Source organism: Giraffa tippelskirchi, chromosome 11 (genome assembly GCF_054371585.1).
Source record: "Giraffa tippelskirchi isolate mGirTip1 chromosome 11, T2T-mGirTip1v1.2.pri, whole genome shotgun sequence".
Taxonomy (NCBI): Eukaryota; Metazoa; Chordata; class Mammalia; order Artiodactyla; family Giraffidae; genus Giraffa; species Giraffa tippelskirchi.
In genome coordinates this window covers 147,724,011-147,743,768 of record NC_137285.1, presented here as the reverse complement: position 1 = coordinate 147,743,768, position 19,758 = coordinate 147,724,011, and the positions used below count along the sequence as shown (strand labels likewise).

At 37.9% G+C, this 19,758-nt stretch overlaps 3 protein-coding genes across 3 annotated transcripts; all 3 read left to right on the top strand.

Annotated features, from left to right (window-relative positions):
• The first annotated feature begins 3,184 nt into the window (after nucleotides 1–3,184).
• Nucleotides 3,185–4,132, top strand: LOC145525533 (olfactory receptor 8H1-like). The gene has a single exon (XM_081538866.1). It carries the CDS (start codon nucleotides 3,185–3,187, stop codon nucleotides 4,130–4,132), a length of 948 nt encoding a protein of 315 aa, XP_081394992.1.
• A 6,072-nt stretch (nucleotides 4,133–10,204) lies between these two features.
• On the top strand, nucleotides 10,205–11,125 carry LOC145525840 (olfactory receptor 5T2-like). The gene has a single exon (XM_081539693.1). The coding sequence runs from the start codon at nucleotides 10,205–10,207 to the stop codon at nucleotides 11,123–11,125; it is 921 nt and encodes a 306-aa protein (XP_081395819.1).
• Nucleotides 11,126–17,321: 6,196 nt separating this feature from the next.
• On the top strand, nucleotides 17,322–18,251 carry LOC145525292 (olfactory receptor 8H1-like). Its single transcript, XM_081538087.1, has one exon. It carries the CDS (start codon nucleotides 17,322–17,324, stop codon nucleotides 18,249–18,251), a length of 930 nt encoding a protein of 309 aa, XP_081394213.1.
• Nucleotides 18,252–19,758: the final 1,507 nt, after the last annotated feature.

Here is a 19,758-nt window from a genome sequence, read left to right as displayed (position 1 = left end):
ACTCCAGTATTCTCGCCTGAAGAATTATAAGGACATAGAAACCTGGTAGGCTATAGTCCAGGGGGTTGCAAAGAGTCAGACACAGCTAAGTGACTAATGCTAATATTATGGTTGCTGAGGTGGTTTTTACATTGAAAATTACTATTAGTCTCTTATTTTACTTAACTCCCAAAGTTACCTATCATCAAATAAGTTTATTCTGGCTTTTTAGTCTCCAAATAAGACTGGATTCCCTGGTGGCTCAGAGGGTAAAGAGTCTGCCTGCAATGCGGGATCCCTGAGTTTGATCCCTGGGTCGAGAAGATCCCCTGGAGAAGAAAATGGCAACCATGTCAGTATTCTTGCCTGAAAAATCGCATGGATGGAGGAGCCTGGTGAGCTACAATCCATAGGGTCTAAAAGAGTCGGACTTTCAGTGAAAAATTAACTGGTCACTCCAAGAAAGAAATGGAAAATTTTATTCAAGTCAAACTGAGGATTATAACCTGAGGACAACTCAGAAATCTCCAAGAACTGTTCTGCCCATTAGAAGTCAAAGGACAGTTACATAAGTTTTTGAGACAGAGGCCTGTACATTAAATGATGTATATTTGACAGTGGATACAATCTAGATCTAAGCAAGTAAAAGGTTATGGTTCATGCAAAAGTGTTAGTTGCTCAGTCCTGTCTGACTCTGTGATCCCATGGACTGCACCCCACCAGAGGAGTTTCCCAGGCAAGAATACTGGAGTGGGTTGCCATTTCCTCCTTCAGAGGATCTTTCCGACCCAGGGATCAAACCCAGACCTCCCACACTGTAGGCATATTCTTTACCATCTGAGCCACCAGGGAAGCCATGGGTCATAGTGGTCCCATATGATATTAAAAAGGAATATCTTACGGAGTTGCTTTGTTGATGCTAGAAGAATGTTTCTCTTTATTGCTGAGCAGGTGTTTCTGTTGATGGTGGAGGTTTGGCCAATGCATAATGCAGATACACAGTGCACAGGAGAGGGGAGAGCGGAGGTGAAAGGCCAGAGGAAAATTTTTGTTCATAATTTTTATCTTATCATAAAAATATGAATTTTATTTCATACCTATTCTAGCAGAACAAAGTTTGGGTGTGTATAATTGCCCTTCCAAAACTCATTAAAAATACAATAAATACACAATTTTTTCCTTTTTTCCAAACAACAAATTATCTCCTGAAATTCTGAAGTAGGACCAGAGTTTCTTGTGAATCACTTTTAAATCTATATGAAAACTGGTTTAATTATCATGAATTAATGAAAGATTCATAAGAGTATTTTAATATGATTCTCAGTCTATCCCTTTTTATAGTCTTTCTTTGTTGTCTCATCTTGTATAAATAATATTCAATAAAATTCTTAACATCTAAAGAAGACGTCACTAGAATAAAGTTGGTTATAGGGTATCAGTAAACAAATAAAATGTGAAATTATTGGTTTTTTAGGAGGCTAGAATAACATTGGTCATAGTATGTTATGAAATTTAAATTATAGAATAAGGATGGATACTGAATATCCAGTATGATAATAATTATGAAGTTCTCCAGGTACGCAAACAAGCATTCTATTAAAAAAATCATCTGGAGAAATTTATCAAAATGTTACATAATGTTGAAAATTTTTATATCATTCTTTCAATTTGTTAAATTCTCAATTTGTTTCTAATGAAAATGTCTACTCTCATAATAGTGTCACACAATTAAATATAAAAGACTCACTGTGAAAAAATGTATCATTTCTTACCTGACAGTTTCAGGCATAAAGTAAGAATTTCTCTAGAAATAGTTTCTCTACCACCCAGGCACAAATTTAGAGCATCACACAGGAAGACCAAGCCATTAGGCCCTTCACTGTGGGTCTTGAAATGAAGACATCTAGTTTCTCATGTCCTAGGATACCTGCATTTAGTCCCTGAAGATATGCCAAGTACTTTTTGTCCTTGGAGATATGCCAAGAATTCTTCCTTGGCAGTTGGTCCACAGGGATGACCAAATGTTGCAATCATCAATCCCCAGTATGTGAGGTGCCCTGGAATTACTAGGATAAGAGGCAAGGTGTACTCTGCTCTGCTTCTGATACTCATTTTAGACATACATTCCTGGTAGATGTTACATTTGATCAGGAACGTAACAAACTTTCTAGGTTGATTAATTTTTCCTGCAGAATAAAACAAAATGACTGCACTAAAATTTAAAAAGAATTTATCTCAAAGAAAAAAATATTATGTTACAGAGGGATAGATACTGTTAGAGAAAGGTGTTTTTCAGTCAGTCTTGCTTCCCGGTAAGTATTGTTCTCAAAAATTGAAGATTTTAGTTGAAATCAAATAAAGTATGAATAATATCAGAAGAGTATGCATGCAGGTATCATTTTAGATATCTTTGCCTTCAGTAGTGCCAGGACTGGTGGACCCAGAAATATAGAGTTGTTATGATCACAGTCTTTTAGCAATTTAGAAATATAATTTTGGAAAAAATTTGGTTTTGAATGGTCAGGTTATGATAAGTTTGTGTCTTTTGGAAATTAACACCAAGTATGTGGTCAATCTACTAAAGTCCAAAGATTGAAAGTTATTTTTCAGTAGTATTAAATAATATTGGGAGAAATAGCAGAGCACAGTATATTAAAAATATTCTACTATGATTGTTTATGAGATATATAGCATTGTTTATTGTTTATGATATATATAGCATTTTAATAGGCATATTTGAAATTAACTATGACAGGAATATAATGGACATGCTCTCTGGAGTCAATCTATCTTGGTGGGAATACAGAGCCAACATTTAATAGTTCTAACCATGGACACGTTACCCAAATTCTGTTCCCTTTTTCTCATATGAAAAATGTGGCTAATAATACTATGGTATAATAAACTCATGGGCATTAAATGCATTAATAATGGGAAGCATTTAGAACTGTGTCAGGCTTATACAATGTATTCAATATACTACCTTTTGTTGTATTCAAATGTCGATTTACATCTGTTTGTATATTTGGGAATCAAATTGATATTTTTTTCTTCATACACAGTCCATACCTCATTATCATCAGTTCTTAGAAACGCTAAACAAATATAAATGTGTCAGGTCATATATAGCAACACAAACCTTTTTAAAGTAATTTCGGATAAGTTTCAACTTGGATTTTTCAACAGTCTGGAGCATTTGAACACCATGGGCAGAAGGAATATCACTCATGTGTCTGACTTCATCCTCATGGGGCTGACAGACTCTGAAGAGACCCGGCTGGTCCTCTTCACCCTCTTTCTCCTGATGTACCTGATGACTGTGCTGGGGAATGTGGGGATGATCCTGACAATCCGCCTGGAGCCCCAGCTTCACACCCCCATGTACTTTTTCCTCAGTCACTTGTCATTTCTTGACCTCAGTTACTCAAGTGTCATCACCCCTAAAACCTTAGACAACTTGCTAACTTCCAAGAAGAATATTTCATACCTGAACTGCTTCACTCAGATGTATTTCTTTGTCTTCTTGGGCGCCACTGAATGTTTCCTTCTCTCCTCCATGGCCTATGATCGCTATGGAGCCATCTGCAACCCTCTGCATTACCAGGTGGTTATGTCCGCCAGGCGATGCTGCTCTCTTGTCTTTGGATCCTATTTGATTGGCTTTACAGATTCCTTTGTCAATGTGCTTTGCATGAACAAATTGCATTTCTGTGACTCCAATGTAATCTATCACTTTTTCTGTGACACATCCCCAATTCTATCCCTGTCCTGCACTGACACACACGACATTGAAATCATGATATTCGTTGTCGCTGGTTCCACCCTAGTGGTGTCTCTTATCACAGTATCTGTGTCCTACGTGTCCATCCTGTCCACCATCCTGCAAATCGCTTCCACTTCAGGGAAGCAGAAAGCCTTCTCTACCTGTGCCTCCCATCTCCTGGGGGTCACCGTCTTTTACAGCACTATGATTTTCACTTACCTAAAACCAAGGAAGTCCTACTCCTTGGGAAAGGATCAAGTGGCTTCTGTTTTTTATACTATTGTCATCCCCGTGCTGAATCCACTTATATACAGTCTTAGAAACAAGGAAGTGAAAAATGCTGTCAGTAGAGTCATTCAGAAAAGAAAGGTTTCCAAGCAATTAAAATAACAATGATGCTGAACTGTTAAGCTATTTTTTTTTCTTCTTCCCTCTATGGCATTTCCTTCCTCTTTCTCCAGAAATGAAGACTTTACTTGTTCTTTATTTATTCATTTATTCAGTAGAATTATCCTTTGCTTGAGCAAATATTTTCTTGGACATTTATTAGAATATGCCTTTAGAAATCCACATTGTAATTGGAAACACTGACACATGTTAAATCCATGGTGCAGATATATCTGTTTTTAAGGATAACTGATTAGCCAAATAAAAATTATATTTACCACCTTTTAAATTATTTCATGCAGATTCAGAGAATTTTATGACAGAAAAGAGCTTCATTTTGGGAACAATGATAACAGTTTTAAAAATTATTTCATTTACATTGTGGAAAAGGAGTATAGCAGAGTGCTCTTGTTTTCGAACCTAACATTCCAGACTTTTGATTCTAGAGCTGCAACTCTTTCAGCTGTGTAACTCTTAAATAAAACATTTCCTCAATCGAACATAATAAATTACGATTCCAGGTCCATAGAATTTTTGTAAAGATTAAATCGTATAACTGATGTAAGTGTTTAAGGTAGTACTATTAAAGGCAGCGGAGAAGGCAATGGCAACTCACTCCAGTGTTCTTGCCTGGAGAATCCCAGGGACGGGGGAGCCTGGTGGGCTGCCATCTATGGGGTCGCCCAGAGTGGGACACAACTGAAGCGACTTAGCAGCAGCAGCATTAAAGGCAGACCATTATCATTAGAACACTCTTATTGCCTCAGTGTTTTTAATGCACAGTGCCTTATTCTTACAGAATATTCTCTTGTTTGTAAAAAATTACTTTTGGTTGATTTAAAGGACAAACACACAAACAGCTAAGAAAAAACTCAGCATCTCACAGGTTTGGATTTAAAATGGTACCTGTCAATATTGGAGAAAACTTGAAAAATGTTGAAAATTTAAGGAAATAGAAATGCCCTAAAAATTAATAACTTTGTATATTTTCTTCCAGATTGATAGTTATGTGTATACACACACACGTACACACACACACACACACACACACACACACACACACATAAAATGTGCTAGAACAATACTTCTGTCATTTCATATGTACCATTTTCCGGTTTACTGTGTACACTAACAAGATTAACCTTTAACTATTTCTTTGTCAATAAAGTCTAAGATGAATGCGTTTTTGATACATGGGAAAGATTGACTTTCATTTTGCAATTCTTTGGACAAGAAGTGTGTGTAAATTCATCAAGTTAAAAACCTGCAGACAATTATATCTCTTCAGTGACTGTCTGAAAATATTAGAAAAAGCCTTCCTTTCTATGATGTGTCAACAAGCTTCAGCAAATTGCTTTTTAATGGAAATTCTTTGTATTTTAAAGCATAATTGCCTTTCTCCTGATTTCTATAGATTTGTTATGGTCATTAAAAATTAAATTGCTTAAATTAAGTGCTTAACTCATTTGTTTTAAATTACTTAACAGAGATAAGTAGTTCAGTTCAGTTCAGTCGCTCACTGGTGTCCGACTCTTTGAGACTCCATGAACTGCAGCACACCAGGCCTCCCTGTCCATCACCAACTCCCTGAGTCCACCCAAACCCATGTGCATTGAGTCAGTGATGCCATCCAACTATCTCATCCTCTGTCGTCCCCTTCTCCCACCCTCAATCTTTCCCAGCATCAGGGTCTTTTCCAGTGAGTCAGCTCTTCACATCAGGTGGCCAAAGTATTGGAGTTTCAGCTTCAACGTCAGTCCTTCCAATGAACACCCAGGACTGATCTCCTTTAGGATGGACTGGTTGGATCTCCTTGCAGTCCAAGGGACTCTCAAGAGTCTTCTCCAACACCACAGTTCAAAAGCATCAATTCTTCAGTATTCAGCTTTCTTTATAGTCCAACTCTCACATCCATACATGATGGATGCCAACATTGTTTTTTTCTTCAACAATAGCTGTCCTAACAGCTCTGAGGTTATATGCAATTGTGATTTTGATATGAATTTGATAAAATATCCATACTACCTAGGTCAGTGAAAGATTCAATACAGTGCTTATCAAAATAACATTGGTATTTTTTAAAACAGAAAAATACATCCTAAATTTTATGTGGTAGCAAGGAAGACTTCAAATATCCAAAGAAATCATGTGCAAGAAGTACAAAATTGGAGTCATCATGCATACTGGTTTCAAAATATGTTACAAGGCTACAGTATTTGAACAATATAGTATTGGTGTAAAGACAGACGTATAGACCAGTAGAACAGAATAAAGAGCCTACATATTAATTTACATATATTTAGTATTGATATTTGACAAGGATAGCAACAATACACCAAGGGAAAATGATAGTCACTTTAACAAATAGTGTTGGGAAAACTGAGTATTCACATAGAAAAGAATGAAAGTCAACCATCATTTAACACCATGAATGAAAATCAAAAGACTTAAACCTAAGACCTGAACTTAAAAATCTTGCAGAAGAAAATATAAGGGTAAAACTTCATGACACTGTACTTAGTAATAATTTCATGGATATGACACCATAAGCACAGGCAACAAAAGCAAAATTAGATAATTGAGAACATATCAAACTAATAATATATACAGCAAAGGAACAGTCAGCAGAGTAAGAAGGCAACCTTCAGGATGGGAGAAAAGACCTGCAAACCCCTTGAACTGGTGTTTTCTTCAAAGTAGATACACAGACAGGCAACAGATTAGTACAAAAAATAACACCAATAATTATCATGGAAATGCAAATCTAAAGTTTTATTAAAAATCCGGGATGAAAGGACTCTATTTATTCAATAAATATTAACATGCACTCAATAATTTCAGGACTGTTTTCTTTTTTATTGAGTAAATTATCATGTTGCTATTTTGATCCAGGAAGTAATTAGGACATATTCCCCTTGGAGAGTCTCCTGTGGTTTCATCAATAATTGAGTAAGTGGATATAAGCATTTCGAGCTACTTATATTCATACTGTACCTAAACCTGCCTTTGCTGATCCACAGGTAAGAGGAAACGTCAGGTCATTTGGAGACTAATTTAATATTTGCAGAATAATAATGAGACTTATAACATCAATATCAGATATGACACACAGTCCTGCTAGTCGTTGCCGATCACACAGGGGCATAAACACAGCAGAGAAAAGAGAAGACATTAGACGGTTTTAGTTAAAGAAGAATGTATGTATTTGTGCTCAGTTGTGTCCAACTCTTTGCAACGCCATGGACTATAATTCGTCCATGGAATTTCCTAGGCAAGAATACTGGAGTGGGTTGGCATTTCCTCCTCCACGGGCTCTTCCCAACCCAGGGATCGAACCTGCTTCTCTGGCATCTCCTGCGTTGGCAGGCAGGTTTTTCACTGCCGCACCGCCTAGGTGCGTACTTCTATTTTTCTCATAGGTGGCAGACCAGTTGAAAGCAGACACAATCTTGAAAATGTCTTATTCAAGAAAGCATTTGTCCTTTTAAACTATCTGAGGGATTATCTTTTGCTATAATGAGGAAAACAATTATCCTTTTGTTGTTGCCTTTGTGATGTACAAGCTACATCAGATTACTACTATTTCAGAATGTTTCTCTAGTCTTAACATTTAGAAAGATCTTTGAAAATGCATATCAAAAAGCAGGTTTTACTTTGCTGGAGGGGTGAAGAACGAGGGGAAAGGAGAGCTAGGGAGTTTAGAATGGGCATGTATACACATCAATATTTAAAATGGACAGTCAATGAGGACCTACTGTGGAGCACATGGAATTCAGCTCAATGTTATGTGGCAGCCTGGATGGGAGGGGAGTTTAGAGAAGAATGGATACATGTATGTGTATGACTGGGTCCCTTTGCTGTCCACCTGAAACCGTCACAACAATGTTAATCAGCTATATGCTTATAAAAAATAAAAAGTTAAATAATAAATAAAAAGTGTTAAAAGTGGAGTGTTTTATTTCACTGAAAGTAGCAAGTGGAAGGAGAAGGCAATGGCACCCCGCTCCAGCACTCTTGCCTGGAAAATCCCATGGACGGAGGAGCCTGGTAGGCTGCAGTCCATGGGGCCGCTAAGAGTCGGACACGACTGAGTGACTTCACTTTCACTTTTCACTTTCATGCATTGGAGAAGGAAATGGCAACCCACTCCAGTGTTCTTGCCTGGAGAATCCCAGGGACAGGGGAGCCTGGTGGGCTGCCGTCTATGGGTCGCACAGAGTCGGACACGACTGAAGCGACTTAGCAGCAGCAGCAGCAAGTGGGAGGTCAGTTTGAGAATGAAGCTGTGGTATTACAGGAGGCGGTGAAAAATGATGAAAAGCAGATGCATCGTGGGGAAGACCTGGGATTGGATCTTGGATCTGACACTTTTTAGCTATGAGAGCTTCTATAAAGGGATGTAAAGTGACGTGTGCAAAACCCATTACTGCTGCATGTGCTTGGTGCATGGTTGTCCTTATTTTTCCTTTTCATTGCAAATTTAGTGTTTTAAGGTTGAGTCAAGGTATTTGGAATATCTGACTTCAATTAATAATGTATTTTTAGAAGAAGCTTTACATTAGTTCAGAAGTTGATCTCGTATTATTAAACACTTTGAGAATCATATCATCTTCTCTTTAAAATTCTGAGTCCTTTCAGTACATTCTAATATTGATTCAGTTATACCCAGTATAACTTTCGTTTTGGCATCTAGCAGAAAATCCTGTTTCTAGAGAAATTGAGCCATGGAAATGGCAGCCCACTCCAGTATTCCATGGACAAAGGAGTCTGGGGGGCTACAGTCCCTGTGGTCACAAAGAGTTGGACATGACTGAGCACACACAAAGACATTTAATATCATGTCTTTCACTATCTAAACTTAAACTCACTGTAACATAGAAAATGGAATTGTGTGATCTGTATGTGTATTTTTGATATTACTAGAATGCAAAATTTACAAAGCTTCTTTACTCTCTAAAGAATAAACCAGAGGCATGAAGAGTGAATAGAGGATATAAATCATAATCAAATTATGATGCATTGCTTTTAATCTTAATAGAATAATGTTTAGCTATATATCAATAATCACAAAACAAATATATGACAAGTATATAACAGATAGAATAATTGGATCAAGGATCTGATCACATATATTTTTAAATTATTAGTTATAGTATTAATTTTGTGATCCAGTATTTGCTAATGTTTTAAAAATACGTACAACTGGTGACCAAAATTCAATCGTATGGTCATCCTAAGTTTGCAACCAAATATGACATATTTAAAGAAAACTGTTTTACACATTTATATTTATTTCTTTCCACATTTAATTCATTAATATTAAATTAGTCTGTGTAGCTGTGTATTATTTTATCTGCTTGAGCCTTTGCATGTACTAGTACTTTAAAGAAGGAAAACTTTAGGGAGCAAGATTAACATTACACATGGCTTTTAATCATGAACCTGGTCTATGACCACATATTTTCAATTTCTAAATCCTATTCTATTTGTCCTGAACAAACTATGTCATTGAACTGACATTAAGAATCATTATGGGCTAAACTTCTTGTGAATCATCCTCACACTGAAAAATAATAATTCCAATATTATAAAAAAAATACTAATGTTCTCCTTCTACAGTTGACTAGATAGTAATTGCAGACCATTTTACACAATTACTGAAAGTTCTGGAGGGCTGCTATTCTGATGATCTGTACACTGACAGGCTATCTTATGTGTTTGAATGTCAGAAGGAAATTGTTTTTTAACCAGTCACTTGGTTATTTAAAGTGATTTAGTATGAAAACAACTAATAGAATGCAATGGTAAATTAACCTCAATTGACCTGATGGTTTTATAAATGACATGAATTCAGGAAGTAAGTGAACATACAAATATTGACATTTGATTCTCCAGTGAGCATCATGAACACTTTATTCTCTGCTTTGTCACTATCTCCTGATCTGCAACTAGGAATTAAATATTCTCCTAAAATGAATGAGGGCATATCTCACATTCCTTGAAGTCACAATATTGAGCCACAATATTTTTATTAATTGTAATTTTACGTTTAAATTTGTTTCATGAGGTGTCAACATGAAGAATACCACTGAAGTTACTATATTTGTACTGAAGGGCCTCACAGATAATCCTGAAATACAAATCATCTTATTCTTCCTGTTTCTAGCAATTTACCTCTTTACTCTGATAGGAAATTTAGGACTGATTGCATTGGTCACTGGGGATTCCCGGCTCCACAACCCTATGTACTATTTTCTGAGTGTGCTATCATCTGTGGATGCCTGCTATTCTTCAGTAATTACACCAAAAATGTTAGTACATTTTATGTCAAAAAACAAAATAATTTCATTGTTTGAATGTGCAGCACAGATGTTTCTCTTTGTTACATTTGGGACCACAGAATGCTTCCTCTTGGCTGCAATGGCATATGACCGCTATGTGGCCATCTACGACCCCCTCCTGTATTCCGTTAGCATGGCGCCCAGAGTCTATGTGCCACTCATCCTTGCTTCCTATGTTGGTGGCATCTTGCATGCTTCTGTACACACAGTGGCTACTTTTAGTCTCTCCTTCTGTGCATCTACTGAAGTCAGACATGTGTTCTGTGACGTCCCTCCCCTCCTCGCTATTTCCTGCTCGGACACTCGCACAAACCAGCTTCTGCTCTTCTATTTCGTGGGCTCTATTGAGATAGTCACTATTCTTATTGTTCTGATCTCTTATGGTTTCATTCTGCTGGCCATTCTGAGGATGCGTTCCACTGAAGGGCGAAGGAAAGTCTTTTCTACCTGTGGCTCTCACCTAACTGGAGTGACTATTTTTCATGGCACAGTCCTCTTCATGTATGTGAGGCCAAGTTCCAGCTACGCCTTGGACCATGACATGATCGTGTCACTGTTTTACAGTGTCGTGATTCCCATGCTGAATCCCATCATCTATAGTTTAAGGAACAAAGATGTAAAACAGGCAATGAAGAGAATGTTTGGAAAAATTTGATTTATCAATAAATTATACTTTCATAGTAAAAATTAAAATTAAAAATTGAAAGTGAGGTTCTATTCCTCAATATCAAGAAGATATAATGAAAAATTTTTAGATTATTATGTTTCTTTTCTTCTTGGATTTTTTAAAATAAAGATCATAGTCAACCCCCTACCAATGCTATATTTTATGCAGAAAAAAAACTGTACCTTCCACTTGCTTCTTAGTATGTTCCTACCAATATGTGTATGCACACATATAAAACACATATATGTAGGTAGAAGCTATACTGATTGATATAACACAAACATGCTCAAGGACATATGTATATCTAATCTTTATTTCATAATGTTTATGATTTTCTTGCACTTCCACATAACTCGAATATAAAGGCTCCAATTTGTAATTATAAATAAAATTAAAATTATAAATGACTAGCTTTATCCTATACCTTGTAATCAATAGCAAAACTATAGCTGATGATGTGATCTCATAGCATGGAGCTATGGCTGTCTGACTCCAGTTCAAAGAACTCTGCCTCCATGGTTAGATTTACACTTTGACAGCCATCAAATCCCAGCCTGTGGTTCAGAGACCAGAGATAATATGCTCAAATTCCTGGTGTTATCACCATGATGATTTCAGGAAGCACTTCTTCCTTCTTTTAAATTCATTCAAAAAGGAAATCAACCCTGATGTTCACTGGAAGAACTGATGCTGAAGCTGAAGCTCCAATACTTTGACCACTTGATGCAAAAAGCCAACTCTTTGCAAAAAACCCTGATGCTCGGAAAGACTGAGGGCACGAGGAAAAGGTGGACGAGATGGTTGGGCGGCCTCATCAGCTCAACGGGCATGAGTTTGAGTAAACTCCGGGAGATGGTGAAGGACAGGCAAGTCTGGCGCGCTGCAGTCCGTGGGGTCGCAAAACGTCGGACACGACTGAGTGACTGAACCACAACAAAGTGTGAGTATTATACCCACTTTTAATTTCTCACAGATAATAAAGGCTATTCATGAGAACTTACCGAGATCATGCTTACATTCAAAACTGACAAAAGACAAGTACATGAGTGATAATGGAAGAAGTTGGAGCACTGGAAATTTAGCTTATACACAGTTATGTATTACTTTAAAATAGTGAATCTCATAAGATAAATCTACTGTTTAATGTGGGTAATGCAAATAAAGTGACTTTCATGACATTTTCCTGCATATTTAAATATGGGTGTGTGTGCTTCTTACAAATATTTTTGAAAGGTGAAGTTTTGTAATCCAATCATGGCATTGTCTTTCAGTTTTCTCTGTTTGACCAAAATATGTTTACTAAATAATATACTGAAGATTTACAAAATGGAAAATACCTCTTGTACAATAATAAGCTTAAAATGAGAAGTCAACTTGTAAAATAACATCAATAACAATAAAAATTGTAAAAGAAAAAATTAAAAAGTCTTAACAACATTATGTGTGTGTGTGCTCAGTTGCCTGATTCTTTGTGACCACATGGACTCTAGCCAACAGGCTCCTCTGTCCATGGGATTTTCTAAGCAAGAACACTGGGGTGGGTTGCTGTTTCCTACTCCTGGGGATCTTCCCAACCCAGGGATTGAACCCACATCTCAAGCATCTCCTGAATTAGCAGACAAAATCTTTACCACTGAACAATCTGGGAAGACCAATATTGTTATAGGAATGTTGAATCAATGGGAAAGTTGGCAGAGCTAGAAAGAGATGAAAGTATTGTTAACTCTGCACAGTACGGACCGTGTTGTTGGTTACATGACAGACAAGAAACAACGGGCACTAGAGGAAGCAACAGCATAATATTCAAGGATTTATCTCATTGTAAAGAGTGACTTCAGTCGGTAGAAAAATCTTTGTAATTTCCTGTCTATAATCAACAATCTATCTGTCACTTCATTAACTTTAGAGTCAAGAATATGCCAAAACTTTATCAGACATTAGGGCTAAGGAGATGAAGAAAGAACAGCTGTGCTCTGCACTAAAGTAGCAAATATTCTAGAAAATGATATGTAGGTTGTCTCTGTTCCTTTACCAAAGTCAAAATCATGTCAGTGAGAGGCTATGAGCCGTTGTACAAAAATCTCAAACTTTATTTCAAAATTTAAAGATGGATGTTGTATACTTTCATTCATTTACTTCAGTTCAGTTCAGTTCAGTTCAGTTGCTCAGTCGTGTCCGACTCTTTGCGAGCACATGAACCACAGCACACCAGGCCTCCCTGTCCATCACCAACTCCCAGAGTTTACCCAAACTCGTGTCCATTGAGTCGGTGATGCCATCCAACCATCTCATCCTCTGCCGCCCTCTTCTCCTCCTGCCCCCAATCCTTCCCAGGATTAGGGTCTTTTCCAATGAGTCAACTCTTCGCATGAGGTGGCCAAAGTATTGGAGTTTCAGCTTCAACATCAGTCCTTCCAATGAACACCCAGGACTGATGACCTTTAGGATGGACTGGCTGGATCTCCTTGCAGTCCAAGGGACTCTCAAGAGTCTTCTCCAACACCACAGTTCAAAAGCATCAATTCTTCAGTGCTCAGCTTTCTTCACCGTCCAACTCTCACATCCATACATGACTACCTGTAAAACAATAGCCTTGACTAGATGGACTTTTGTTGGCAAAGTAATGTCTCTGCTTTTAAATATGCTATCTAGGTTGGTCATAACCTTCCTTCCAAGGAGTAAGAGTCCTTTAATTTCATGGCTGCAATCACCATCAGCAGTGATTTTGGAGCCAGAAAAATAAAGTCAGCCACTGTTTCCACTGTTTCCCCATCTATTTCCCATGAAGTGATGGGACGAGATGCCATGATTTTAGCTTTCCGAAAGTTGAGCTTTAAGCCAACTTTTTCACTCTCCTCTTTCACTTTCATCAAGAGCCTCTTTAATTCTTCTTCACTTTCTGCCATAAGGGTGGTGTCATTTGCATAGCTGAGGTTATTGATATTTCTCCAGCAATACTGATTCCAGCTTGTGCTTCGTCCAGCCTAGCGTTTCTCATGATGTACTCTGCATATAAGTTAAATAAGCAGGGTGACAATATACAGCCTTGATGTACTCCTTTTCCTATATGGAACCAGTCTGTTGTTCCATGTCCAGTTCTAACTGTTGCTTCCTGACCTGCATACAGGTTTCTCAAGAGGCAGGTTAGGTGGTCTGGTATTGCTATCCCTTTCAGAATTTTCCACAGTTGATTGTGATCCACACAGTCAAAGGCTTTGGCATAGTCAATAAAGCAGAAATAGATGTGTTTCTGGAACTCTCTTGCTTTTTCGATGATCCAGCAGATGTTGGCAATTTGATCTCTTGTTCCTCTGCTTTTTCTAAAACCAGCTTGAACATCTGGAAGTTCATGGTTCACATATTGTTGAAGCCTGGCTTGGAGAATTTTGAGCATTACTTTACTAGTGTGTAAGACGAGTGCAATTGTGCAATAGTTCAAGCATTCTTTGGCATTGTGTTTCTTTGGGATAGGAATGAAAACTGACCTTTTCCAGTCCTGTGGCCACTGCTGAGTTTTCCAGATTTGCTAGCATATTGAGTGTGGCACTTTCACATCATCATCTTTCAGGATTTGAAATAGCTCAACTGGAATTCCATCACCTCCACTAGCTTTGTTCGTAGTGATGCTTCCTAAGGCCCACTGGACTTCACATTCCAGGATGTCTGGCCCTAGGTGAGTGATCACACCATCGTGATTATCTGGGTCGTGAAGATCTTTTTTCTACAGTTCTTCTGTGTATTCTTGCCACCTCTTCTTAATATCTTCTGCTTCTGTTAGGTCCATACCATTTCTGTCCTTTATTGCAAATCTGCTGCTGCTGCTAAGTCGCTTCAGTCGTGTGTGACTCTGTGCAACCCCATACACGGCAGCCCACCAGGCTCCCCTGTCCCTGGGATTCTCCAGGCAAGAACACTGGAGTGGGCTGCCATTTCCTTCTCCAATGCATGAAAGTGAAAAGTGAAACTGAAGTCGCTCAGTCGTGTCCAACTCACGGAGACCCCATGGGGGTCCAGGCAAGAGTACTGGAGTGGGGTGCCACTGCCTTCTCTGAATCTAGAGGTCTACAAATAAGCATTTTATGAAGGAAAAGATAATTGGGAAATTTTAATCAAATGTTACATTAGTTCTGATTATTTCATATTGTTTTTGAATTTTATTATATTGACATTTTGTTTCCAATGTACATATTTACTACTATAATGCATGTGTGCTAAGTTGCTTCTGTTCCACACTAAGGACTGTCGACCGCCAGGCTCTTCTGTCCATGGGATTCAATAGGCAAGAATACTAGAGTGGGTTGTCATTTCCTCCTCCAGGGGGTCTTCCCAGGCCAGAACTGAACCCGTGTCTTATGTCTCCAGCATTGGCAAGCAGATTTTTTACCGCTAGTGTCACCTGGGAAGTCCACTCCTATAATATTGGCACAATTTACATATAAAAGTTTCACTGTAAAAAATGCATCATTCCATCCCTGATAGTTTCAGTCACAGAATAAGGAAGTATTTCTCTAAAAATAGCTTCTCTACCACCGCAGGCATTAGGCTCTTCACTGTGTGGCTTCTAAGGGAAAAAATTAGTTTCTCAGAACTTAGCACAGCACCATTTAGTACTTGAACTTTTGTCCTTGGAGACATGCCAAGTAATCTTCCTTGGAAACTGGTCCACAGAGATGAACAAATTTTGCATTATCATCAGTCTCCAGGATACAAGGTACCCTGGAGTTATCAGGATGAGAGGCAAGAGATACGGTGCTCCGTTTACATATATGTACGCAGTTGATCCCTAATACTCATTTTAGACATAACTTCCTGGCAAATTTTATGCATGATCAGGAGTTGAACAAAACTTCATTTGATTTATTTTTGCCTCAGAATAAAACAAAATGAATGCACTAAAATTTAAAAAGAACTTATCTCAAAGAAAACAAATATTACATCATAGAAATTTTCAACTGAAATGGTCTTCATGTGTTATTTGTGAGAAAAATTGGAGTTTGACATACTTCTAGAGAGAAAATATTGAAAGAAAGTGTTTTTTTCACCAACTTCGGCTGAAAGTAAGTATCATTCTCAAATTTGGAAGGTTTTAGGTAGGATCCAATAAAATGGGGACTTTATCAGCAGAATATGCATGCAGATATCTTTTAGACCTTACTAAGAAGTGTCAGGATTTGTGGAAGGAGAAGTACAGAGTTGATATAATCGGGGTCTGCAAGTCATTAGCATTTTTTAGAAATATAATTTTGGAAGAAATTTTATTTTCAGTGGTCAAGTTAGAAAAATATCATATTTTTTGGAAATTAGTACTAATATGTGGTCTATCATTTTAATACACCCTATTAAAGTCCACTAAGTTTGGATACTTGTCATTAACATTAAATAGTATTTGAAATGAAAGAAGAGAACATGGTACATTAAAACTATTCGTTTATCATTCATTTTCATATAGCTACCAGTTTACTCTTGGTTTTGCTACAATTAATTATAAGTAGGAGTATGGTATTATGGTGTGGTGTAGCGGTAAAGAATCTGCCTGCTCTGCAGGAGACACGGGTTTGATCTCTGGGTGGGGAAGATACACTGGAAGAGGATACAGCAACCCGCACCAGTATTCTGGCCTGGAAGATTCCATGGACAGAAGAGCCTGGAGGGCTACAGTGCATGGGGTTTGCAAAGAGTCGGACATGGCTGAGCACACACACACAGTATTATGGACATGCTCCCTGGAGTCAATCTATCGAGGTGGAATTGCAGATCCAAAATTTAATAGTACTAAATCTGGACAAGTCAACTAAATTATCCGTGCCCTTTGTCTCATCAGAAAACTATGGCTAAAACAGGACTAATAATTATGGTATAAAAATCTCATGAAATGCATTAATTAAATGCCTTAACAGGAGCATTTAGCACCATGTCAGGCTTATTCTAATTCTTCAATGTATTAGTTTTTGTTATAATATATCCAAATGTCAACTCACACCTATTTTTATATCTGGAAATCAAAATAAGTTTTTGTCTCTGCATACACTGTACACATCTCCTTATCATCACTTCATGGAAACACTAACTTAATATAAATAAGTGATGTCATTCATACATACACAAAGAAATTTTTTTTATTTTTGAAGTAATTCCTGCTGAATATCAACTTTGATTTCTCAACAGTCTGGAGCATTTGAACACTATGGGCAGAAGGAATATCACACACACGTCTGACTTCATCCTCATGGGGCTGACAGACTCTGAAGAGACCCGGCTGGTCCTCTTCACCCTCTTTCTCCTGATGTACCTGATGACTGTGCTGGGGAATGTGGGGATGATCCTGACAATCCGCCTGGAGCCCCAGCTTCACACCCCCATGTACTTTTTCCTCAGTCACTTGTCATTTCTTGACCTCAGTTACTCAAGTGTCATCACCCCTAAAACCTTAGACAACTTACTGACTTCCACCAAGAACATTTCGTACCTGAACTGCTTCCTCCAGATGAGTTGCTTTATATTTTTGGGTGGGACGGAATGTTTCCTTCTCTCCTCCATGGCCTATGATCGCTATGTAGCCATCTGCAACCCTCTGCGTTACCCGATTGTAATGTACACCAGACGCTGCTGCTTCCTAGTCTTTGGATGTTATTTGATTGGCTTTATGGACTCTTTTGTTAATGGACTTTGCATGAGCAGCTTGCGTTTCTGCAAATCCAATATAATCTTTCACTTTTTCTGTGATCTATCACCAATTTTAGCCTTGTCCTGCACTGACACACATGACATAGAAATCATCATATCCACTTTCGCTGGCTCCAGCCTAGTGCTGTCTCTTATTACAATAACAGTGTCCTATGTCTCCATCCTGTCTACTATCCTGAAAATTACTTCCACTTCTAGTAAGCAAAAAGCTTTCTCTACCTGCGCATCACATCTTCTGGGGGTCACCATCTTTTACGGCACTATGATTTTTACTTACTTAAAACCAAGTAAATCCTACTCCTTGGGAAAGGATCAGATAGCTTCTGTTTTTTATACTATTGTCATCCCCATGCTGAATCCACTTATATACAGTCTTCGAAACAAGGAAGTAAAAAATGCCCTCAGTAGAGTCATGCAGAAGATAAAGTGAAAGTTGCTCAGTCGTGTCCGATTCTTTGTGACCTCATGGACTATACAGTCCATGGAATTCTCTAGGCCAGAACACTGGAGTGGGGAGCCCTTCCCTTCTCCGCGAATCTTCCTAATCTAGGGATCGAACTCAGGTCTCCTGCATTTCAGGCAGATTCTTTACCAGCTATGCCACAAGGGAAGCCCAAGAATACTGGAGTGGGTAACCTGTCCCTTCTCCAGGGGATCTTCCAGACCCCAGAATCAAACCGGGGTCTTCTGCATTGCAGGTGGATTCTTTACCAACTGAGCTATGAGGGAAGCCCGATTAAGTGTTCTGAACAATTAAAATAGCATTGAAGTTAAGTGTTCATGCTCATCAGTTTATTTTTTTTTCCTTATCTGTATTTTATTCCCCTGCTTTCTCTTTGCAGAAACAAACTGAACTATTTATTTATTTGCTTTTTTTGAACGATTCTTTGCTTGATCTAATATGATCTTGGTCATTTCCTGGCACTGTGGTCATGCTCGGTCGTGTTCGACTCTTTGTGACCCCATGGACCGTAGCCCACCAGGCTCCTCTGTCCACAGAATGTTCCAGGCAAGAATATGGAAATGGGTTGTCATTTCCTGCTCCAAGGGAACTTCCCAAACCAAGGATTGAACCATGCATCCTCTACATCTCTTGCATTGGCAACAAATTTTAACCTTGAGCCATGGGAAGCCCTTTTCCTGGAATACGCCTTAAGAAAATAATTTGAAATGTTGAAACATGCTAAATTCAAGGTGTCCTTAAGGACAACTGATTTGCAGAATGATGAAGTATAGCTATTACCTTTTAAACAGTACCATACAAATTTGGAGTAGTTTATTATGAAAAGAGGTTCATTTTAGGAACAGTAATAACAGTTTTAGAAATTACTTCATGCACTTTGTGGAGAAGCAATATAACCGAGTGATTAGTAGCACTTGCTTTGGAACTATCCATTACAGGATTTCAGTTCTTGATCTGCAACCCTTTTAGCTCTGTAACATTTGAAAAAATCATTGAAACTTTTGGACTCAAGTTTCCTCAACCTGACCAAGTAGGTAATAATTCCAGGTCTATAGTGTTATTGTAGATATTATATCACACAATTGATGTAAAGCGTTTAAGGCCTTACAGAAAAATGCTAACTATTATCATTAGAATGTTCACATCCCCACTTATTTTTAACTCATAATGTTTTATTTTTTCTTAAAGAATATTATTCTAATTTATAAATTACCTTTAGTTTATTTAAAAGACAAATACCCAAACAATGAAGTAAATGCTCAGCACGTCAAAATTTCTTCAAAAAACTTGGAAAATATAAAATTAAAAAAAAAAGTTTTTTATATATATTCTTCTGGGCATTCCTGTTGGCTCAGTGGTAAAAAATTGGCCCTCCAATGCAGGAGATACAGGCTCGGTCCCTGATTTAGGGAGATCCCCCCGAGAAGGAAATGGCAACCCACTCCAGTGTTCTTGTCTGGCAATCCCCACGGAC